This window comes from Verticillium dahliae, genomic scaffold, assembly GCF_000150675.1.
Source record: "Verticillium dahliae VdLs.17 supercont1.7 genomic scaffold, whole genome shotgun sequence".
Classification (NCBI taxonomy): domain Eukaryota; kingdom Fungi; phylum Ascomycota; class Sordariomycetes; order Glomerellales; family Plectosphaerellaceae; genus Verticillium; species Verticillium dahliae.
Window position 1 is genome coordinate 187,981 of NW_009276917.1, and position 23,680 is coordinate 211,660.

Sequence of the window (23,680 nt, forward strand, 5' to 3'; positions counted from 1 at the left end):
TACATGCCCGATACAGATACTCACCACACGTCCTGCTCTGTCTACGACACGTATGTGCCGTGTATATTCTCGTGCACATGTCGCTGGTACGCGCCGCTGCTCCCTCCCCTCACCAAGGGGGTCCACAAAAGAAGGGGGGGGGGGGGGGGGGGGGGGGTGTGTGGCGTGCGTGGGACTTCGAAAAGTGAAATCAGAGACGGGCAGAAAATAGGACCCTTACCTGGTCAGGTCTTTGTAGGCCTAGAACACACGCGCCAAAAGATCGCCTGTCAGTCAATGTGTTCCAACTGCCAGGCCCCTGCACAAACCCCTCTCTTGCCCCCCCTCCCTCCCCTGGGCTCCTGTCAACGCCCAAAACGTGGAGGAAATGGGGTTGACAGAGGAGCGAGTGTAACAGAGATTGGAGAGCGAGACGGAGACGAACCGAGAGGAAGCGAAAGAGCATAGAGGGAGGGAGGGGGGGAGAGAGAGAGAGAGAGAAGGGGAAGGGTGTTTCCAGCGCGAAGGGAAAAAAATCGGTACGTACCTGGGCAATGTCACCGGCGCCAGCACCGGCACCACGCTGTCCCTCTGCATTTCCATTTCCATTTCCATTTCCATTCTCATTCTCACGTCCATGTCTACCGTTTGTCGTGCTGTCGCCAGCAACGGTGGCTGCTGCTGTCGGGGAGGCGGACAGTGTTCCAGACTGCGGGGCGTCCGAGCCTTCGTCCTGATGGGACCTCGCGGGCGCCATGGCCTGATCGTATGGAAAGGAAATCGAGTTTGTCCGGGTTTTGACTAGCACAAGTTTTTGGCTTTGTCTGAGCGAAATAGTTGTCTCCTTGTTTTCTTCTCGCTCGGGGCAACGTTGACCAAGAAGAAAGACACGGCAGTCGACACCTCTGGCTTCAACGAGGTAATGAAATAAGAGGGGGGTCTCTAGTGTGATCCAAAGGGAGGTGGCGCGGCCGTGGGATGACAGGCGGGCGGGTAGGCGGGAATGAGGGTGCGACGTGACGAGTATGAGTGGGAGGGGGCTCCTTGTTGCTGATAGTGATGATGGTTGGGTGTGTGTACTATGTACACGTAGGTAGTGATGTGTTGTCTTGATGATTGCCGAGATGCTTGCAAAGTGAATAATTGTGCTGGGCTAGTAATTGGTAGGGCCGGGGGGGCGGGCGGGTGCTGAGTGGCAGGTGGTGTGTGATGGGTGACGGTTCGATGGATAGGCCGTTTGAGGGGGAGGGGGGGCTTTGGGATGCGAATCTTGGGCATGGCAATTTATTAGTCACGTAGAAGCGACGACCTGGGTCGCTGACAGGTGGGCAGACAAAACAAAGACGGGCAAGTAAGACAGGCAAGAGGCAGGCAGGCTCCCACGGAAGCCAGGCCCCCCGCTTGTCGTACGTCTTTTGGGATGTTCAAAGGGTTCCAGAGATGAGCAGGTGGAACCACCACGACTCGCCGACGATGAGTCGACAGGTTCAGTCGGTCGCCGGCAAGATCACATTCGTGTGCAATTGCAGTGCCCATCGGACCGAAGATGGGGCAACCCGCCTTGAGAGCGACAATTTGTTCAGGGAGAGCGGGAAATGCGCAGTTTCCCATTGTCAGAGAAGGGGGATTTCTCAACTTTGTGCACCTTCTTCAAGGACCCAATTTTGGAGCATGTCCCATGTTCCAGATCCTCGCAATTGCCGCCCCTAACCGGTGCTGTGTAGTGTTAGGATGGTGCCGAGACGGTGTTTGTCATCTGCGCTTCGATCGTCTAGTTGGTTAGGATGATGCATTGTGGTTCTTACTACAATACTGCATTGACGGCAGTTCGAATCCGCCTCGGAGCAGACCTTTTTGTCGTTTGCCGCTCCAAACGACATACTTTTTGCTTCACCGTGTTTCTGCTGCTGCCGCCGCCGCCACTATTTATCACTTGCCGTCCGTTCGAAACAAATACCATGCCAGGCAACGGCAGAGTGGCATGTCCACCTGACTGCCCATGACACCATGTCGAACAGCTAGTATCCTATCACAGCACCAGGCCACATATTGACGTACTGGCTTACACCTTTGTCCGCGTGCCGCGTCGTCGTGGGGGCTGCTTCTGCCCCTGCATCGACGGTCGTGGTGATATCAAGTGTCAGTCCGTCTCGACATGAGCCATCTCGGCGCTAGGCTGCCGCACCTGACAGATGACATTCTTCTGCCGTGGCGCGTCCACTTTTAGACAAGGTTGTTCGAAGCAGGCCGAAGAGGTCTCATACATCGGCTAGTCAAGAGACGGCATCTACACCGGAGCCGCCTCCGTGGCTCGTTTCGCGAGGGAGGTCACTGTCACTGGCGTGGAAAATAAAGCAAGTTTCGGCGGGGACAGGCAAGCGAGGCCAGACCTGGCCGGGAAAGAAAGGAACAGAGAGAGGGAGAGAGAGAGAGAGAGAGAGAGAGAGAGAGAGAGAGAGAGAGAGAGAAAAGAAGAAAATGGCAAGGCAGAGGAAAGGAAAACTGGCATTGCGGAACACGCGAGGCCATCGTCATTCAACAAGACTCTCTCACCCCCTCGACCTCGACATGGAATGAACTCCGACTATCCAATGACAAGTAGTCCAGGCACCTTGCTTGCATCTTGAAAACGCAAGCGAATATGGCTCCTTGGTGGTTTCCCTTGATCAGGGACGCCTGGGGGGGGGAGGGGCCTTGCAACATGGCAGATGTGTAAAAGCGGCAACATCGAACGGGGGTTTAATGAAGGAAGGGCTTTATTAGAGAGAGCAACAGCAGAAGGGGGGGGGGGGGAGGGGCCTTCCACCACCACGAGGCGGGCCCCCGAACGGGCAGGGCAAATTCAAAGACCTCTAACGTAACCCCCGGGCAGGTAATCCCCACCCATCTTGGCCCCAAAGGCAGAGTTGGGCTCCCGCTGCCCCTGCGCCCTCGATGGCGCGCCAGTTGTCAGATGCTGATCCATCTCCGCCCCGGCCGAAATCGTACCCTCCACGGCGGGATCGAGAAACGTCGACTTCGATGCCACAAGGTCCCGGACGGAATCTAATGATATCAGACGGTGTGGCATTCACGCCCCCGGACTCAGGACCAACCACCCCCTCCGACCGACGGCCGTCGAACGCCCACCCACGGCTCGCCCTTTTGCCCTTACCTGTTGTCCCGCACGCACGTTCTGTTCTCCTGTTGGTTGTTCCATATGGTCCTGTCTGTCCTCTTCATCCTCGAAAACGGTACAACCCCCATTTCTTTCCCACACCCGCCGCCTGCTATTCTCTCCTCTCTCGTCTCCCATCTCGATGCGATGACGGCATTTCGAGGCTGTGATCGTCAAAAACCATCTTGATAGACCAACAAATAGTTTCTCGGGTGACATAGACCGCCCCCCCTCCCCCCTCTCCCTCGCACAAGATATGGCGAACAACTGATGTAGGCACGACACCCGCAAACCGCCTGCATCGAGATGCTCCCCTGCCGTCAGAAATCAAAATCAATCGACTGGCCCCCTTTCCCGCCAGCCTTGTGTGTGTGTGCAACTTGCGACAGGCGACCCATGAGCTTGTCGGCAGACAAGGCTGGGTCATGCCGGAATGACATGACTACCATGAGCCCAGGGGACTTCGAATCGTCATGTAGACCCAGTGAGGCCGCTTTTGCATCGCGGTAAATCGCAATTCTGTGTTAGCCATCGAGAATCGCCCACGAAAGCCACTTCTTTGCCTCTGGTGCCCCTTTTCCCCCCCCCCCCCCCTCTTTGCCATTCAAGCGTGCTGGTTGCCAAGGACTTATTCGCCTCGTCGTGTCCTAGCATCGAAATCTCTCAAACCCATTCATGATTTTCCCACCTTTCTGTTGGTCATGGCAAAGGTGCAATGCAATGGTGGTAGGTAGACGTGCGATGCAATGCGATTCTAGACGTGCCGGCCTACGTCATGTGGAAGCTGAGCCCAGGTTCGAGGCCGTGGGGCTCCGCCGAAGACGACCTTTTTTGTCCCAGCCAGCCCTTGCGCAGAGTGGTAATAAAGTAATCCATTTTCACCTGCTAGCCTCGCCCCTGCACCCTCCAGTATTAGATGCCTAGGTAGGTTCAGGCAGATACGGTGCGCACTCCTGCGCTCCCGCGGCTCGCAGCTGGCCCAGCCCAATTGCCCTGGCAGCACAGCGCCATGCACGGGCTGACAATTGATAGGTCGCCCCCCCCCCTTACATTCTTCCCACCCCCTTCTCCCCACCCGCAATCGAATCGCCGGGTGTGCGCGCGGACGACCGACTGCGGCTGGAGTCTTTGACGGACAAGGCCAGAGTACCTTGGCAGCTGAAGGATGGCCTCTCTCTTCAGATTTGCTCGTATAGCGCACTCATGGTTTCGAATTCGCGGACAGTGCCTCGTGCTTCTCAGACCCTGAAAGGGTTGGCGGCTTGGTGATTACGAGGTCAGCATGAGTCGTAAGTGAGATCGAACAGGAAGACCTGGCGTCACTGAGCCAAACCACATTGATATGCCATCACCAATGCTTCAGCGTACTGTCTCGTTCGAAGTGCGAACTGTCGCATCGGAGCAGGCGGTTGGCTCATTCAAAGTATTCGCTGACGCTGGAGATCACGAGCACTTACCTACCATCTGATACATGGCGTTCACCTGGGCCGTCACCCTATTCCTTGTGGTAACATCATGCCTTCTGGTTCTGAGGCGGGGGGACGGGGGCGATGGGGCGAGGGGGAGGCGGCATCGCTTGTCAGTGGCCGTTGTCATCGAGATTGTGAGGATTGTCATGTTTGCTCAGGTGGGAATCTGAGCGGCGAAATGGTTCCGCCATGTGCCATCGGTGTAAAATGCCACGAGGTGTGACATGCGCTTCTACCAGGTTTGCCATTGATCACCCACGCCCCATGTACGTTATACAACCGATCGATGAGCCCATTCTCGCCAGAGAGGGTTGCGTTCGTCGATGACCTACTGGTGACCTACTGGTGACCTACTGGTGACCTGCAATCATGAAGACGTACATGACCCCCTGATCGGTCGTCACCCAGCCACCTGTAACTTGCCAACCTTAGATATGGCTGCCCACGTTCGCCCCTTGATGTCTGTTTGGGAGTTTGACTCAGTGTCCATTGGCAGTGCTTACCTCATGGTTTAGTTCGCCCCGGGCCCAACGATTAGTCAAGAGGCTGCTGTGACAGTGTATAATTGTAGGCTTGGGGAAAAGAGGCGACAGCGTGCCTTTGACGACAGTGGTTCTTTCTCATGTGCAGTCGACTAGCTAGGTATGTCGAGCTTGTCTCACTTGCAGATGCCGCAGTAGACTTTCCGGCCACAGGCGCCTCTCCGTGCGAAACACCACGCACTTGGATGAAGGTTGGGTGGACGGAGGCCAGAGGCCCTCGATCCAGACTCAAAAGTACGATGCGCGACGCTGGTTCTGCAGCATGCTCACATAATTGGTCACTTGCAGCGGGCCTACCGACCACCATCATTGACTGGGGGTGTCGTGTTAGCAAAACAACCACACTGTCTCCGGCGTGCTTTTCTTTGCGTTTCCACACTTCGACAATCACACAAAATGCCCTTGAAGCCGATGCAAATCGAGATTCTGTCCTTGACGGGCAATCGGGAGCCAGTTGCTGGTTTTCCTCTGGTGGTGTCTGATCCATCTTCTCTTGCGCACCGTTCATTGACTGTCCAGGCGGAGCGTGGAGTCCGTTTCTCCAGGCTCCACTGTTGTCCGATCGTGTGTTTCTGACTGGCGACAAGCTTCGGTTTCTCAAGGTAATTATGATGTCAGGCCAGCCTTGGGTTGTTAGATAGCAAGATCGAGATGTTGTTTTGTCCGTTTGTCTTGCCCCGTTGTCTCTCGAGATGTAGAAGTGCTTTCGACAACTTTGTTGAATACCAGGCGGCGCCTGTGCGATGAGACATCGTCTGGTCGGAGAACCCACAAGGTAGGTTCCTGGTGGCTTTTTGGCCGGATCCTTGCCACGACTGTTGTCGTGTGTGGAGATTCTGGCTATGTGCACGCCCACCCCCTTGGAAGGGTGCTCACTATCCCCGTGTCCCTGTGGGTGTGCAGAATGTACGTCCAGTCTTGAGTCCGTTCTTGCGTTGCGAACGACGGAAACCTAGTGATTTAGCCCCATCTCAGGCAGCCGGTCTTGGCTCGACTAACCAGGAGTCCCCTGGCCAGTTTTGCCAGTCTTCTTCATCGTCAGGTGCATATTTGGATGGTCGACTGCCCTTCCGTTGTCCAAACGCTGTCCCACAGATGGTTGACAGAGGCTTTGTACCCCTGTAAAGAGTAGATCCGCCAGACTCGGTACCTTGCTTGTACGCCGGCTCGCCTACGTACCTCAACATCAGTTCCGGCTCACTGCCATCCCTCCCTCAAGAAACACACAAGGCGACACATTGGTGCCCCAAGCACCGCACCAGCTACTCCTCTTTCCCTCCCTCTCTCTTTCTCTGAAGGCGGGGTCTCTACCGCTGTCCGTCAACACTATTACGCATCTCGACCTGTGTTTGGTTTCTCGAACCTGACCAGATGATCCATTGCTCTCTGTTCCAGCATCCGGCCATTCTCCGAAACCCCAAGTCCTCTGATCAGCTCCAGCAATCTTGCCAGGTAAGTCAGTGTGCGTACTTTCTTTTGGTTTGGGGTGTACACAATATCCTCTTCAGCCAGTTTCGGGGGAGGGGGCGGTCGGATGGCTGGCTTGCAACTTGCCGCTGCTTTTCAGATGGACCTCTGGACTGCACATGCATATCCCACCATGATCTTAGAGCCTTTCCTCTTTGGTCGATCTAGCGTGTCTCCACAACCGAGCATTCGGTCTACTCGACCATGTCATCGAGATCTTGCACCTCCGTTGCGACCAACCGTTGGGTATATCCACAACACGTCTGCCGCATACCATTTTGGGTGTTGTGACAAGACTGACCACCGACACACCTGCTGATGATTGCCATTCCCACAACCAGACCACACGATCCACGACCACTTTCATTTGACACATGCGACGTCGCTGCCATTTTCGAACCACCTGGAATCCGAAATAAGATCGAGCATTCTGTCGACATTTAGCTGGGCTCTTGAACGACCGATTTCGACAGCTCGCACAATCGCAGTGTTTTGACTTCCGACAGACGTCGCATATTCCAACCACACGAAAGAGAACGCCTCGATCGACTGACGACGACATAGCATCCTGCTGTACATTGATCAACCACGAATCGACCCATCAAGTAGAACATTTGAAGTTCAAAAGACGGATGATTGATTGAAGGAGCACACAATACGCCCAAACGCCGCCAATCGATAGGCAGCGAAGACGCAAGGAATCAACCGACCACAAGCGGGCACCGACGCCATCGGTACAACTCGTCTGCATGGCCCAAGGCTTGGGCACGATCTTCGCGGAGTTGGGGATCTTGCAATACCTGGATACCTTCGTCGAGCAAGGCTTCGATACATGGGCTACCATATTGGATATAACAGAATCAGACCTGTGAGTGTTTGGACAATACTCTGTTGCACAGGACGTATGCTGATCCACATGGCTTGCAGCGATGCTCTGGGAGTGAAGCTAGGCCATCGAAGGGTAAGCAGTGCTCGTCGATCTTGTTGGCGATTTTTCGATGCTGACACAATTGTGCAGAAACTTCAAAGGCGGATTGCGAACTCGAGAGGGCTGGCCCCAGACGCCTCACTTGTGTCTCCTATCCGAGCAAGTGTTGAGGATACTCGTACAGAAAATACCAAACCAGAACCCATCAAGCCAGATTCGAAGGACGTAGCTGTTGTCACGAAGCGAAAGTACCGACGACATCCAAAGGTAGGTGCTTGCCGGCCCGGGCATGGATGGCGAATACTGATCATGAGCATAGCCGGATGAGAATGCACCCGAGAGGCCGCCGTCCGCATATGTGTTGTTCTCCAATAGTACGTTTTGCAACATAACGTGGAAGGCGCTCTCAATGTTGACAAGCAGTAGAAATGCGCGATGATTTGAAGGGTCGCAACCTAACCTTCACCGAGATCGCAAAGCTTGTGGGAGAGAATTGGCAGAGCCTGTCACCTGTCGAAAAGGAGCCCTTCGAGACGCAGGCATTGAACGCCAAGGAAAAGTACAACCAAGATCTGGCAGAGTATAAGAAAACATACGAGTACAAGAAGTATGCCCAGTATCTCCATGAGTTCAAGCAGAAGCAGCTTCACCAAAACCAAGGTACGTGACTGGACGGTGCAAATCACGTACGCTGATCTGGAGGGGTCGCTAACAGTCGCTGGAAGCTGCCAAGAATGGTACTAAACGATTGAAGCTGGATGCCAATGCTACCAGAGTTCATCAAGGCAGCAGTGCTAGCGTCACTCCTGGCGGCAGTGGTACTGGCAGTGGTAGCGACAGCGTCATGGCAAGTGATGGTTCGACAACACGAAAGGACAGGGTAGGATCCGTAACGTCCATGCCGGATTATCCATTTGCGCCCACTCTGTCGCATCAACATACCGTCGAAGAGTCGATGCATTCGCCAGCCAGCACAGCCTTTGAAATAGAGCGATCCCCTGTCGGAATCTCGGGCAGTCCGCATGGCCCTCATCAGCGGGCACGAAGGCCGACATGGTCAGACAGGCATGCGAGTCCGGAGAATGGGGTGTCTCAACATTTACCCTCCTTGTCGGATGTGTTCAACGGTGATCGCATGGCTGGCGTTACTAGGACATCGGACTATCATGGGCTCGGCGGGTACGCGCCGGGCCCGGTACCGCCACCGCATTCTGGTCCAATGATGCCGTTGTTGAAGCACGAAATATCCTCAGCGGGGAGTGCGGGATCACCAGGGCCAGCCTACAGTAGGATGCCCGGCGATGCTTCGCTGCCCATTCATGCGCTGCTGTCGTCAAGCAAGCCATCGCCGCCCGCTGCATACGAACAGAGACCAATGCCTTTTTTCGGACAGCCCGCAAAACATGATGTCTTCTCTGCGACACATGTCCCGGGACCCGATGCCATGGGCGTTATCACTGGTATGTCTGTTGTCTGAAGACGGCTTGAGTCGTAGGCTAACACTGGTCAGACCAACGAGGACCACCTCCTTTGGTCAAATATTCATCATCCGGCTCGTCGGGAGCCACCGACGCATCAACAACGTCGTCGCGCACATCCATTAGCGTCCACGAAGGCGTTATCGGTCCAGCGAAGGCGGATCCAAACTTAGACGGCATGAGTGCATTGCTCAGAGCAGGGGAGATTGTTGGCCGTCGTGAAAGTTGAAGACGAGACTGTTTGTCTCAGAACGACGGACCGACTCTGTAAAGTCTAGCATCCTTGGTTGGGAATTATTTTTTCCGTGGTGCGGCACCACGACGATGCTGCCACGTTCGTGGTTGATGAATTTGTCTTGCGGTTTGCTTGGGTGGGACGATGGCTTGACTCGACTCGACTCGACTCGACGGACTGACTTGGCGTGTACTTGAATACCCTCATGATTTGGCATATGCGTTGGGCTTCTTTCGTGCCACCGGAAAGGTTCGTCAGGATGGCGCGCCCGGAAGAATCTCCGTCGGGCGTTGATGTTATGATTCTTTTTCTTGGGAGAACTTCTGGTTCGAAGCAGGGGAAACAGGTCTAGGGTTGATGGACAGGGGAATGAAAATGCACGAACACGGGGACGTGCTCCATCATTAACGTCAGGAAAAAGATAAAGACTGCCGATGCGCAGAACAATCATGATAATAGCTTCTAGAGCCAGAAGTGTCGGGGTGAAATGTTTGATGTTGATGGGAAGTGGACGGATAAGAACCTGCGGAGTCGCCGTCATGGCTCGGATACTTACGCTGATCCCTTCAAGCAGTGAAGGAGGGGCCCTGCGAGACGGACCCTGAAGTCTCTTCACGGCGATAGGTTTGAGGAGCAGGAGCCACGCACGGGGTCCAAGGCAAGGAAGAGAGGCAGGTTCGGAAGAACGAGGTCCCCTGAGCCCACGCACGCCTCGCGGCAGCCATTCGTGCCTGCTCTCCAGTACACCCTAATGTTGCAGTTGCATTTCGCCCCTCAAGATCGCTTTCTTCCCCAGCCAACCCGAGGCGAGCGTGGCCCGGTATGCGACATCCACTACGTCACAGAGGAGGTCTTCAGGGTCCATGGCGGAAAGACCCTTCTTGGCGCCTGCCATAAACCGGTTCGCGTGAGCCACCTCCCGACCTGCTCTCCCTTGCCTCGCCTATTTACCCTCCCGTCCAATTCGAGCTGGGAAAGTAGGTGACTATTGGTAAGAATCGCGACTGATATCGCGCGTAAAGCCTGAATGGTGTGGCCGTCGGCCGGAGCGAATTCTCCTTGAGCCTATCACGAAGGCTGCTTGCTGACCCTGGTCACAAGGCCTGGTCTGGCCAGGCCGGCACGACAACCTCAGTACCTATCTCGGGCTGGACTAGCCTACTTGAGCCAGCAAGACTCCACGTGAGTCGCTCCTGGTGCATACCATTCCGCTCGTCTGTAAAAGCAGAGAGTGGAACGAGGGCACTGATCAGTGTCCTTCAGACCAAGCCAGCAGGCCGGGAAACGCTCGTCTAAGTCGGATGTGGAAGTGTTAAAGGCTTCTAAAAATGGCTTCTGTTGATGATTTTATGATGTTGTATTGCTTGTTCTGGCTACAGCTTTCACCACCGACACACGTCTTGCACCCTCTGCTACCTACACAGACAGAGTTTCGTGCTGAATACCCAGCTTGATCATCATCTGTCAAAGCGCCTTGCTAGAAGCCTTGCAGACGCAACATAACAGCAATACTCGACAACCTTCGAAGGGTTGGTTGAGGTAATCATCATCACCAGGACCTCTTCCTGATGGCACATTCTAGCAAAATAGGCAAGGTACATAGGTCTGTGCAACAGCGAAAGACGCGTTATTTATGGTCTTAATCGGTGGATCCTAGCTACTAGCACGAGATCTGGCTATTTATGGATAGTAAACAACAAGACGAAAGAAATTTGATGCCCTGACCACACCACTGCTGGTTCCAGCGCGGCATCTGGTTTGTTGTGACCCCGTGAAGTGTGCGTGAGGTGATTCGAAGACAGGCAGAGACTTGTTTGCACATGATGAGTGTTCTTTCCAAGCTGGTATGTGATTGACTGCCCTTATTAACGAAATGGAGGCGGTACGTCTGTTTAAGTTCATCTGAATGACTGTGTCACAAGCAGCCCAATTGGCCACTCAAAGAATTATGCAGAGTTAAATATCCTGTGTCCTGGCCTTCATCATATGAGGCTCTCACGCCGCATCTCCCTAGCACAAAGGAGCCAGACCTCCTACATATCAAAGAACAATTAGCCAAGAAGGTGGTTTAACTCCGCAGAATAACATAAATTGTACCCTGTGAAAAATACTCAAGCTCTTGTAGACACTACCCGTCTACCTGATGCCCCCAAACTGGTATTTCGTGGGCTGCGACAATCGTCAAGTCTTTCACCAAGTGGCGGAGGCTTTGAGCTCGGAGATCTGACGATTCAATTTTTGCGCATAGACACCAAGTTCGCCTCTCTTCCTTCACACAATTGTAGTTTCTCAAGGCTGCTTTATCAGCAGGCAAATAACACGTTTTGGAGTCCAAGGAGCGTCCATGTCTGGCTTCAGATGCCTAGACCGAGGCGGCGAGTCCAGGCTTGATAGGTGCGCAAGTCAAGGAAGGACGTAGGATGTCCGCATGAAGCCTGTGTGGCCTTCATGTACCCTTTGTTTGGGTGCGAAGGCTGCTCCTGGCTTCATCACATGAAAAGCCGACAGATGCGAAGACGAATGAGCCTGGCAGTATACAGTAACTCCCATGATGAACAGGATTAATCAACATCAAATTTTCAAAGGCTGAATTGGCTGTGCTCACTCCTATTTCTGGGCATACACTAGATGCTGAAGATCGAAGCCAGTCCTGCTCGGATTGAGACACCGGACCAGACTTCTTAGTTTACAAACCATACTTGCTGCACTGCTGGCCATAAGAATCCCACACATTCGCCAGAACTAAACAATCACTCATGACTTCTGCCTTGACACGTGAAACGCGAGACGCGTGGACGCATATTCATTACCATCACCCATTCTCATCATACGAGATGCCCCGATCCTGTGTGCCACCCAGTGTACATATGATAACGGCATTTCGGGACCAACAAACCCGCCCAAACCCAATCCCCGTAATTTGATGCTCTGCACACCCTTGCCGGAAAAAAATCATTTCTACGCGTTGAAAGTGGTTACTCGCCGCCCGCCGCAATCTCTGCTGTCCAGTCCTTCCGGATTTCCAACTCATTCAGCTCTGCCGTTTTCTCGATGACGAGTCCCTTTTCATTGGCGAGATGGAGAAGACAAATGAAGCAATAGCTTGTAGAAATGTCCTCCATCATTGGCTTGGGATACACCGTCTGCAGGTCATTCATGACCTCGGTGAACTTGAGCATCTTGTCTTTTCCATGCTCATCACTGGGTGCCTCAGAGGACGGTGGCGGCGTCATCAACTGTGATGAGTCAACCTCCTGCTCGAACATGTCAGTATCAGTGGAATCCTCGAACGGAAATAGCTCTTGGTAACTTACCGCCTCCAACTTGTCCAGGCGCATGCCCTTCCAAATCTCCTCCTTCAACCGCCTCACATCAACCTTCTTCGCCGTACGGGCATACTGAACGTAGTCTGGTCGAATGCGGCGTGTGGATGTTACAAGCGTCGTGCCAAACGCTCCCAGCGTGTTCGCCATCGTCTCGCCATTGAGGATCGCTGTCAGACCGACACCCTCCGTCATGCCAGCGTCGCCTTCGGCTCCGGGCGAGAAGTGTTCGCGGGCATCCGCGAATTCCATGTCATCGTCATCGTCCATACCGCCGGCGAAGGGAAGAGCGTCGTCCTGGAAGAAGTTCGCGTCGTAATCTCCCTGGGGTAACTCCGTCTCACCCCCCAGCGCGTTCAGAGGCTCCTTCTGTTGCGCCCAGAAAGCTTCGTCCATCTCCCCGGCCGGAACGTCTCGATCCTGATAAGCGTTGGCAAAACCACCGCCGATACGGCGATTGCTGAGTCGGGCTTTCGGCTTAAGGAATAGGTTAAGCAAGGACTTGGAGTTGAAGTGCTTGTCATCTGGAAGCAGGTTGCGAGACTTGGTTTTCCAGTCCTTTCTGGGCATGGAGATAACTGAGTTGCTGGTCGCTTGTGTGTAGAGGGCATCAGCGATGCTCTGGTCCAAGGGCGCCGAGAAGTCAACCTCAAACGGCGCTTTCTCTTTGCGCGTCCTGGCGGGCCCGATAGGCTTGTCGGCGTCTTTGATCTTTCGTATCCTCCAGTGCTCAGCACTCGACCAATTCTTCTGTAATGCCTGGTCGAAATACCCAAGAATGTCCTCGTGCATCTTTTCTGCCTTCTGTGCATGATTCATCGAGACAACATAGTCGCCTCCCGCCTGGTCGATCATGCCACCCTCTTCATCACCCTCACCAGCATCGAAAACTCGCATTTGAGGCTCGAGTGCGGCCTCCCTGGCCCACGCCTCACCACCCTCGCCAAATGCGACATCCGCGCCCATGTCAAAGGCACCTAGCCCGAGATCGTCATCGTCGAACCCGGCCGCATTGTCCCCATCAATGAACATGCCAGAAGTGTCTCCGAGATCCAGGCCTGGGGTTTCTTCCTTATTCTGATCCCGCCAGTCCTCAGGAGCCTTCAAGAATGGAATGTCAAGCGAACCGGATGGATTGCCAAGATCAAAGGATTTGAGTGACGGGCAGACATCGAGTTCGTCAAGGCGACCAAGCTCAGGGAAAAATCTGGCACCAAGCACACCGAGATCGATCTGAACATCCGCGTTGTCCTCCTCAGGCTCCACGTCGTCCTCGCCATCGACCAAGGAAGCCTGATGTGTGTCATCCGCATCGTCGTCTTCTGCTTCTTCGTCCTGCTTGCGACTCTTGGATGTCTGTGCGTCACCAACATCGTCGCTGCTGTCGAATACAATGCGACCTTGCGAATCGATCATGAGGTGGTTGAGTAGCAGACCCTTGGCGCCACCTTCGTCAAAATCGGCAGACGCTTTCTTGAATAAGGGGTCGACGGCGAACTCAAGCTCAAACTTCTTCAATTGCAAAGAGGCGAAGGATGGGGCCAATGTAGCCTCAGAGGACCGTTGTGTCTTCCTCTTGGCTTTCTTCTTGACATTGCCGTCTTCGTCAAGCTCCTCTTCGCTCTCATCGCCCTCGCCATCTTCGCCTTCCCTGTCCTTCTTCTTGTTATTGCTGTCGGCGAGGCCGCTGAGCAGCTTGCCGGTCTCGGTCGCAACACTGTCGACTCGGCTGGTGTAGATCTTGACACAGCCGTCGAGGGTGCAGCTGGCTTTTTGAAAGTTGACGCCGTCGCCTTCTTTCAACAGCGACATGTCGTGAAAATAGTCGATGAGGGCAAAGTTCCACGAGTTGGCGGCATTGATCTTGTTGTCGGTAGCCATCTTCATCCATTCCTCAAAGTTGGCTAGGATGGGCACCCGCTTCATAGGCGTCACTGCGCTCCCGCCCACCACGAAGCCCTCATCCTCGTCGTCGTCGGGGACACGTCCGCGGCTGGCGCGACCGCGGGGCGTTCGTGGGTCCGAGCCTGGGGACGCATTCTCAATATTGTCGAGGCTGACGCTGCCTTTGCGTCCAGGCGTGCCGGCAGCAGCGGCCTTGAGCTGATTGATCTGTCTCTCATGCAGTGCTTGCCTCGAGTGCAAGCGCTGGGCCTTCTCCGAAGCATCGTCATTCAGCGGGATCCTGGGCGGTGGTCGGTCAGTTACGGTGGCCCAAGTAAACATGGCTCCACAACAACGCACTTCATGGGCGAATTCTTGTAGGGTGAGGCGGTGCTCGAAGCAGCCCTCGAGTTCCCTGGTCGCGGTACTTGTGCGACGCGCGGCATGCTGGGCTGCGTTTCGGTGCTGTCGGTCAGTATTGTCGATATCGTGGTTGACCGCAATTGCGAAGCCTCATCGGGTTGTTTGTACAGTCGCATCCACGTCGCCGGGGTCGTGTTTGGAGCGGTGCTCTACTGTGGAGAAAGTAAACAATGTCTTGAAGCCTGAAATACAAGGCGTTCACATACTCTCTGCACGTGTCTTCTGTCGCGTGGCAATCGCGCTTATCTTATCGCACCTTCCGAGGCTTCAGGCTGCCACGTCCGTCATCACCCGTCGCACGCGTCTCAGAGGGAAAGCTGTGCCAAGGCAAGGAAGGTAAAGCCACAGTTTGCCAAGTGGTGAACAGATGGATGCCCCGCATGCTCCACACTACCGGGTTTCTGGGCAGGAATATCCGGGCCAAGGAAACTCTGTTCTGTGACGGGACGCAGAAGGTGCAACTGGGAAAGAGAAGGCGCAACCTGTGGTAAGTGCGCGCGCGAGCCCGGCGCGGGTCGTTCTTTCTGGAGGTGGCACCGCATCGAGTCCCGGCTGCCTCCAAACATGTCATGTCATGTCTGGCCACAGACGATCGATCTGCTGCGGACAGACCACGACTGAACCACCAACCGCCACCACACCAAGCCAAACCAAATCAGACCCAGGCACCGAGTTAAGGGAGGGTCCCCCAGACGCCATGAGTCTCATTTCCAAGTTGGTGGCTACAACTACCACTCCACCCATTCTCATCGTTCGCTGCAGCAAATCTTCAGCCTGAGGTGCCACAACATTTGTCCTTTTTCTCGGGTGCCCAGACCTGTCTTCAATTCCCTTACTGGCTGCTCCGCCATTACTTATCACTTACTGTATTCACTACTTGCCGACCCGCCGGTAAGCTTTCCACAAGCCGCACCTCTCCACACGATGCAGGACACAGCCGCCACACCTTCTTCTTAACCCCGACGACGACGTCAGACGATGGGTGCCCCCAAACCCAAGATTAGGCTCCCGCCAGGGAGCAACATCAGCTTGCGACCCTTCTACACCACCGTTCTCTTCCTCAGCTGCTTCGCGGCCTACTCACTTGTCGCGACTCGGTACAATCGGCGCATTGGCCTGCGCGACTCGCTCACCGAAGGCCACGACCCTTCGCTACTGTTCGCCAGGAGCCCCAGCGCCACTCCAGAATGCCGAGAGGTTCGCAATGCCGTCAATCAATGCGCCTTCGTCAAGGCCAATTGCCAAGATGACGAGGCTGGCCTCCTTTCCTACCTGACGCTGTACTATTGCGACCTTCACCACAACCACGGCATTGCGTTCATGATTCTTGTGGCCTGGCTCGGCATGCTCTTCACCACCATTGGCATTGCCGCCAGCGACTTCTTCAGTGTCAACCTCAGCACCATTTCAAACATTCTTGGTCTGAGCCAGAGCTTGGCTGGCGTGACCTTTCTCGCGCTGGGCAATGGCTCCCCCGATGTCTTCAGCACCTTTGCTGCCATGGGCTCTAACAGTGCTAGCATGGCAGTCGGAGAGCTCATTGGCGCCGCCAGCTTCATCACGGCGGTCGTCGCGGGCTCCATGGCACTTGTCAGAGAGTTCAAGGTTGGTAGGAGGACCTATGTTCGAGACATATGTTTCTTCATCGTCGCCGTCATCTTTACCATGTGCTTTCTTGCCGACGGCCATTTGCACCTTTGGGAGTGCATCGTCATGATTGTCTACTACATCTTCTACGTCTTCACCGTCGTCACCTGGCATTGGTACTCCAACAGGCGCAAGCGAAGACTAGCAAGGGATCATGCAGCAAGGACCCATGTCTATGGCAGCCTCGGTCACGCCAACGATGAGCTGGCCGATGAACCTTACCGCGACGACCCGGACGATCATGATGCCGGCGGCGGCGGACGACCTCGCAGGGCCAGTCATGCCGATATCAGTGCTCTCGAAGCCGGCCCGCGCATTCAAGTCGAGGGCGAGGAGACCGACGTGGATGAAGTATCCAATGAAGAGGATGACGATGGTGCTAGAGGCCGGCAGGTTGCTGCTGAGATGGCGAGCAGTATGCGGGTCCTTCGACCGCGAGGCAGACGGAGCACGACCATTACACCCATTCGACCCAGTCTGGTCGGCGCCCTAGAGTTCCGGTCGGCTCTCGCTCAATTGCAAAAGGAGAGCAATCTTAGAATGGGACCCATCCGCAGCCACGGCCACACGCGAGCGTACTCAGACTCTGAGCACCGCATTGATGGAGTCCAGAGTGACAACATATCTACTGCCGGCTTGCAACCGGATTCTCCACGACATAGCGTTGCGCTTGGCCAAGGTGAAGCCGTCAACAGGAACCGCGCCTTGTCGACTGGCGCTGTGCCGCCTTCATTCAACCTTCCACCGCCCTTACAGGAGTTACCGCAAAGTACCAGCGGCGCATCCACGCCCGCTGGGCAGGGGAGGAATAGAAGCCCTTCGCCTGCTTACCAGATCGGAGGCAATCTCGCACCACCTCCTATCGATCCCGGCGCCCCACGAACTGATGCAACTGGCGAACCATCCGGCACCAGGCTCACACCGCGATTGCCCCAGCTGGTTATTCCTAGCCCTGGTCCTAGTCTCAGCGAGCGATCTTCCCCGACTTCGCCCTTCCCTGCCTTCTTCACGGATTCTCCTATGGTTTTAACACCCAACCCACAGAACGACAGGTCAGAATACTTTCTCCCGCCGCCTGGCATCGCCCGCTTGGAAGCACCGATACCACCGTTACCTGTGATTCCTAATACGAGGCCGGTGAAATGGTGGCCTTATGCAGTTCTGCCGCCGCCCGAAGTGGTGCATGCGACTCTCTTTCCCACGCTCCAGGGATGGAGCGAGAAGTCGCATTGGGATAAACTGGTCAGCATGATATCTGTGCCCAGTATCCTACTGCTAGTTATTACCCTACCAGTCTCGGAAACAGATGGTCCAGTTGATCTGGACGATGAGCCGATTGGTGGCCCGTCCCGTGCTGCATCGGGACACCAAACACCGCCCATAATTGCCGAAAATAGCATTCCGATTGAGCAGGAGACTGAGTGGCAACGGTACCGGAGGAACTCGCGGTCCAGGTCTCGCTCCAACACTGCGAGGTCCTCTCCGATGATGTCGCCGGCACTCATCGCCGTTCACTCACCCGGGGCTACGCGGTCTATGGTGGATGGGCATCGCCCTAGCGAAGGGCTCCCGTTTCCGCCGGTTGTTAAGCACGCCCCGGCCGATCCGTCACCAGAAAGCGACCTGGGCACCATCGTGGACGAAGAGCTCAACGGCGGTTGGAATCGATGGCTCGTTGCTCTTCAGCTGTTTACCGGGCCTCTATTCTCTGTTGCGATCCTGTGGGCAAACATGTACGACGAACTCGAGCAGCCTGGCAAGGTTCTTGTCAGGATGACCCTCATCTCATTGCTTGGGTCGACCATCTTGCTCGGCATCTTGCTTCTCACAACGAGTCCTGACCGGAAGCCGAAATACCACTTTCTGCTTTGCTTCCTTGGTTTCATCATCAGTATTGCATGGATCTCCACAATCGCCGGAGAAGTCGTCGGCGTACTCAAGGCTGTTGGTGTTATTCTGGGCATATCCGAAGCACTTCTCGGCCTCACCGTCTTTGCGGCTGGCAACAGCGTCGGCGATCTCATCGCGGACATTACTGTCGCCCGTCTCGGATACCCAGTCATGGCACTGTAAGTGACGTAACTCCAATTCTGTTTTTCATCGCTGACAATGGCATTCAGATCCGCTTGTTTTGGGGGTCCTATGCTCAACATTCTCCTGGGTATTGGCTGCGGCGGTGCCTGGATGATGACACAAGCTGCCAAACACAGGCTGAAAAAACATCCTGACAAGCCATTCCGGTACAAGCCGTACAAGATTCGCATTGATGGCACTCTCATGATCTCTGCCATCACACTACTCATCACGTTACTTCTCTTGCTCATCGTTGTGCCCATGAACAAGTGGATCTTGTCCCGGAAGATTGGCTATGGGCTGATTGCACTTTGGGCGACGGGCACCGCGATCAATCTCGTTGTTGAGACGACAGGCGTTTGGACGGAGGTGTCTTTGACAGGGTGGTCGTGAGCACGGGGGCGTTGACTTGGATAGCTCTTTCTTCCCATGTGTGCATTGAAAATGCATTGAGAGCGGTCTTTTTGGTTCGGGACATTGATACCTGGTTGCAGGAGCGCATGCTTTCTCCGTCATTATCGCATAGCGTTGTTTCATACTCTTCCGTCGGTGCAGGAGCGCATGCTTTCTCCGTCATTATCGCATAGCGTTGTTTCATACTCTTCCGTCGGTCGTCAACCTCGGGTGACTGCTTCTTCTAGCTTGAGTTTCATGCTACTTTGATGACCTAGTTTCATCGCGTTCGATTGCTGTGCATTCTGTGCAGTAACTACCTGTTCCAGCATTGGTCTTGGAAGACCAGGCTGGGCCTACCAACCACCAAATGCTGGGATCACTGCTGGTCACCGATTTTGCGGCATGACCCTATAGCAAAGAGAGCGAAGTTCAAGTCGTGAAGAGGTTCTACGGGTGATGCGCTGATGATATCATGGGTTTCTTGGCCGCATAGCCCCGGTTCAAAGGAACAGTATCGTTGGCGTGCTCGAACAACGATGTGGGATTGTGTAGCTATATACTTGGACAAGCATATTTGGGCAGCCACGACAGACTAGCTTGCACGATTTCGAGACGTCGGAGGAAATTTAGGGAATTGCGACCAAACACGTTTCGAACCAAAGCTAGGCAGATGCGTGGACCGCGTAGTGGCCGAGAAGAAAATGAGAAATGACGGTTAGTCTCAGCATTGATCATGTGACATACTGTTCGAAGCATGATGTGAGGTGCAATATTGAGGGTTGTGACAAATCGGTATTGCCCGTTCGCCAGCCAGCTCGTGTACTTCGCTCGAGTTTGCCCAGGCTCTCGTCTCAAATGGAGGTCGTCAGGTTCCCCCACCATGTTAGCTACCCCGCGGGCTGAAGAGCCCCTGAAGAGCCCCTGAAGAGCCCCTGAAGAGCCCCTGAAGAGCCTCCCTGTTCCGCTTCAGTGAGGGGCAATGAGGGGTCGTTTTCGGCGGAGAGTCCGAAAGGGGAGCTCCGCCAGACTCTGGTGCAGTCAATTGACACTTGAAAAGCTGCGAAGTGCCTCTTTGGCATCTGGAGGATACGCGTCGTGTTTCAATTAGCATTGGCTTCATCCCGTTTGTGGTTGTGGCGCTGCTATCCAAATGCTCGACGTGTCTGCCTACCTTAGCTACCTACCTTAGGTCCCTAGGGAGGATCAAGATGGCCGCACTAGCCAGGGTCACAGAGTGCGTTCCAATTGTGACAGCTGGCCAGATTGAAGGACGCGGTGACGGTCAATACGAGCTGGAGAAGAAAAGAACACGTAGCGCGTCTAAGAGCGTCATCTGCCCGGGTACTAATTGTGATGTGATGATTCGATTTCAGATGCGCCCACGTTGCTGGAGAAGGAGGTTCGTAGCTTGTGTTTCCAAAAGACTAAGCCGAGTATAAGTGGGCGCGGGGTAGCTGCAGCTCTCCTTAACCTTCTCGTCCTTCTTTTTCTCCTTGACCGCCCCTGCATCGAGACCAGCGAACCTCTCTCATCGCGGTTCGTGGCACAATCCACTCCCTGATAGATACAGTACCGACACTCGCTCTCTGCCAGATTCGACCCCCGATCACCAGCCATCACAATGGACTCGACGACAGCCACGGCCACGGCCACTGCGGACTTCCCTCCCCTCGAGGATCGACCCATCAAGAACACCATCTGCCTCTTCGACGTTGATGGCACCCTGACGCCATCTCGCCTGGTATGCCCCGGGAATCCTGTTTTGTTCGTGGACTATGATCTTGATCGGATTTTGCTAACGACGTCTGTGTGTCTCGCAGGCAATCACTCCCGAGTTGACGACCCTCCTCTCGAAGCTCCGCACAAAGGTCGCCATCGGCACCGTCGGCGGCTCCGACCTACGCAAGCAGCAGGAACAGCTCGGCGACCCCTCGCGCACCCCCGTCACCTCCATGTTCGACTTCAACTTTGCCGAGAACGGCCTCGTCGCGTACAAGCTCGGCGCCGCCCTGCCCGCCAACAGCTTCCTGCAGTGGATCGGCAACGACCAGTACAAGGAGCTCGTCAACTTCATCCTGCACTACGTCGCCGACCTCGACATCCCCGTCAAGCGCGGCACCTTTGTCGAGTTCCGCAACGGCATGGTCAACGTGTCGCCGGTCGGCCGCAACGCCTCGGCCCAGGAGCGCGCCGACTTTGAGGCGTACGACAAGATCCACGGCATCCGCGCCGCCTTCATCGACAAGCTGCGCGAGCGCTTCGCCCACCTCGGCCTCACCTACTCCATCGGCGGCCAGCTGTCGTTCGACGTCTTCCCCCAGGGCTGGGACAAGACGTACTGCCTCAAGCACCTCGACGACGAGGCGCGCAAGCCCGGCGGCATCGAGTACACGACCATTCACTTCTTTGGCGACAAGACGGCCAAGGGCGGCAACGACTATGAGATTTTCGAGTCGGAGCGCACCGTTGGCCACACGGTCGTCAGTCCCGACGACACGGCGCGCCAGCTGAAGGAGCTGTTTGATCTGTAGAGATGCGCGGCATGGGGTTCTGGCGCATTTCGGTAGAGGGAAAACTGTGTCAGCTATGACACTGTAGATCTGGCTCTTCATTGCTAGGGAGATCTGGACTTGTAATGAATGATGATCAAGCGGACTTTCCCATGCGTGTGACGTGGGCTTTGACTCAAAGGTTAAAAAGCCAAAACTGTTCTAACAGAGCACGAGAAAACATTGCCGCCATGATATCTTTCAATGGGCGTTTCAATTGACGCTGTGCTGAGCATCGATAGCGTTAGCCATGTACGCTGGCAGCTGAGATGCCAGAACGCGGGGCAGAGGGACCCCTCGACGTGCCCCACCATGTCCATGTTGATCTCGACCTCCAACTGCCAAACCTCCCCATCTCAAGTCTCTCCTTGCATGCGCGGCGCATTTCCTACCGCCCCTTCCTGCCATCACCGCCTCCCTTCTCCCCCAAGACGACGACAACCCCCCGACCGACCATGTCATGATACGACGCTGAGTCATTCCCCGCAATTTCACCTCCCAACGACCTCCCCCGTCATGGATATCGACGACATCCTCCAGCAGGTCGACCCGACGACGGCCTCCACCCCCCCGGACACCCGCGACCTGCAAGCCCTCACGCGCGCCTGGATCGCCGAACGCTCTGCCCCCGAGCTGCTCGAGTGCGTCCTTCCTTCTGGGCGAAAACCCGTGCCCTCGTATTGCCCACGTCTGCGCAAGGCTAACTGGACGCGTCGCAGATGGCCACCCGACAACCTGTTTGAGCGCGTCAACGCTCGCATCGCCCGCCAGATCGAGACCATTGAGGACATGACGGGCGACATGGACCCCAAGACCAACTTTGCTCTCATTGTCATCCAGACGGAGCTCGAGCGCTTCAAGTTTCTCGTGCGAAGCTACATCCGCGCGCGGATCGCCAAGGTAACCTTGGAAGAAAGATGAACATTGCCACGCCCCAGTCAGCGCGAGAAGCTAACCAGCACCCCAGATCGACAAGCACACGCTCTACTACCTCGCCAGCCCGCCGCTGCGCGCGCGCCTCTCGCCGACGGAGCTCGCCTACGCAACCCGCCACCAGGCCCTGCTGCACGACCACTACCTCTCGTCCTTCCTCTCGAGCTTCCCGCCGCAGCTGCAGAACCTCAACGACACGGCCGGCATGACGAGCATGATGGACGGGCCCGACCTCGACGCCGCCGTCTTTGTGCGCCTGCTGCGCGACGCCACGGTCGAGGGCCGCGGCACCGACTCGGACGACGCCATTGACGCCCGCTTTGGCGACGTGCTGATCCTGCGGTGGTCGAGCGCCAGGGCCTTGGTTGAGGCGGGGGTTGCTGAGCTGGCGTAGGGCGGCGGGCTGGCGGCGGCGGGACGGTCTGTTGACGGCCCACGAACCACTGCGTCGTGAACTTGTCCTGCGGGGCGGGACTGCTGGGGAGTCGAGGCTGCTGTCTGAGACCAGACCCGAGATTGTGGATTTCGGCATCGTGACATGCAGAAGCAGGGCGATCTCATGTGACGCGACTGCTCTTCTCGCCATGTCAGGCGCGCTCTGCGGAGAGGAGCATCGGAGCCATGCTGATGGGTTGCCGTCTCCGAGCCCCTGGGCTCATCGCACTGACTACCGTTTTAGCAGCCTGGCTAGGTCTACCTGTCAGTCCTTTACTAACACGGGGACGACATGCATCGGCACGCAAAACGAGACGGTGGGAGAACGCGATACATCGTCACGTCGAATACAAGTGGCAGGGGTCGGAGGAGACTGCTACCACGAGGCGAGCGCGACATGGACGCTCGAATGACGAATTCATGAATACAGGCGTAACCAATGGAGAGCAGGGTGGTTTGCGGAGGCGACTGGTGCCCAGCACGATCTGGGCCTCGTTCATCAAAGTAGCATCATTGGAAGGGGTAAAATATACGGTCTTGGCATCAAGATTCCAACCGACTGGATGCCAGAGTCCGTTTGGCGATTTTCATACATGAGCATATCGACTGTATGGTAAACCAGTACATATATATATATATATGGAAATTCAATCTATCATTTCGAGACCGTTTCTCTTCGTCCCTGTATGCATCTCTATGACTTATCTGGAGATCTCCATTCAATCAGATGGTGCCGTTCCTCAACGCGGCTTGCCAAGTTTC

General features: G+C 55.4%; 6 protein-coding genes and 1 non-coding gene across 7 annotated transcripts in view; 5 read left to right on the forward strand and 2 right to left on the reverse strand.

The window, feature by feature from the left end:
* The window catches only part of VDAG_04139 (uncharacterized protein), a gene marked incomplete at both ends in the record, with an annotated part of 2,392 nt that extends 1,656 nt beyond the window's left edge, over positions 1–736 (reverse strand). Inside the window, 2 exons of the mRNA XM_009650586.1 lie at positions 221–240; positions 527–736. Coding sequence (XP_009648881.1) covers positions 221–240; positions 527–736 — 230 coding nt within the window. The remainder of the gene's footprint in view (positions 1–220; positions 241–526) is intronic.
* Positions 737–1,739: 1,003 nt separating this feature from the next.
* VDAG_20134 lies at positions 1,740–1,826 on the forward strand. Its single transcript has one exon. It is a non-coding gene; the product is annotated as a tRNA-His (tRNA).
* Positions 1,827–7,238: 5,412 nt separating this feature from the next.
* On the forward strand, positions 7,239–9,726 carry VDAG_04140 (uncharacterized protein). The gene is made up of 7 exons (XM_009650587.1): positions 7,239–7,482; positions 7,542–7,575; positions 7,633–7,809; positions 7,862–7,916; positions 7,969–8,202; positions 8,268–9,002; positions 9,053–9,726. The coding sequence occupies exons 1-7, from the start codon at positions 7,364–7,366 to the stop codon at positions 9,247–9,249; spliced, it is 1,551 nt and encodes a 516-aa protein (XP_009648882.1). The 5' UTR covers positions 7,239–7,363; the 3' UTR covers positions 9,250–9,726.
* A 2,504-nt stretch (positions 9,727–12,230) lies between these two features.
* VDAG_04141 (condensin complex component cnd2) lies at positions 12,231–14,908 on the reverse strand (the record flags this gene model as incomplete). The annotated part of the gene is made up of 3 exons (XM_009650588.1): positions 12,231–12,509; positions 12,570–14,763; positions 14,823–14,908. The coding sequence occupies 3 exons, from the start codon at positions 14,906–14,908 to the stop codon at positions 12,231–12,233; spliced, it is 2,559 nt and encodes an 852-aa protein (XP_009648883.1).
* A 718-nt stretch (positions 14,909–15,626) lies between these two features.
* Positions 15,627–19,192, forward strand: VDAG_04142 (sodium/calcium exchanger protein; the record flags this gene model as incomplete). Its single annotated transcript, XM_009650589.1, has 3 exons — positions 15,627–18,601; positions 18,653–18,962; positions 19,100–19,192. Exons 1-3 carry the CDS (start codon positions 15,864–15,866, stop codon positions 19,190–19,192), a joined length of 3,141 nt encoding a protein of 1,046 aa, XP_009648884.1. The 5' UTR covers positions 15,627–15,863.
* Positions 19,193–20,622: 1,430 nt separating this feature from the next.
* Positions 20,623–21,532, forward strand: VDAG_04143 (phosphomannomutase; the record flags this gene model as incomplete). The annotated part of the gene is made up of 2 exons (XM_009650590.1): positions 20,623–20,742; positions 20,822–21,532. The coding sequence occupies 2 exons, from the start codon at positions 20,623–20,625 to the stop codon at positions 21,530–21,532; spliced, it is 831 nt and encodes a 276-aa protein (XP_009648885.1).
* Positions 21,533–22,066: 534 nt separating this feature from the next.
* On the forward strand, positions 22,067–22,877 carry VDAG_04144 (DNA replication complex GINS protein SLD5; the record flags this gene model as incomplete). Its single annotated transcript, XM_009650591.1, has 3 exons — positions 22,067–22,191; positions 22,270–22,450; positions 22,518–22,877. 3 exons carry the CDS (start codon positions 22,067–22,069, stop codon positions 22,875–22,877), a joined length of 666 nt encoding a protein of 221 aa, XP_009648886.1.
* Positions 22,878–23,680: the final 803 nt, after the last annotated feature.

Excerpts from the sequence above, each read along its gene's own strand:
- VDAG_04140 (XM_009650587.1), top strand. The coding sequence starts at position 7,364 with ATGGCCCAAGGCTTGGGCACGATCTTCGCGGAGTTGGGGATCTTGCAA. Across the intron at positions 7,483-7,541 it reads GATATAACAGAATCAGACCT|CGATGCTCTGGGAGTGAAGC; the intron begins GTGAGTGTTTGG and ends CATGGCTTGCAG. Across the intron at positions 7,917-7,968 it reads ATATGTGTTGTTCTCCAATA|AAATGCGCGATGATTTGAAG; the intron begins GTACGTTTTGCA and ends GACAAGCAGTAG.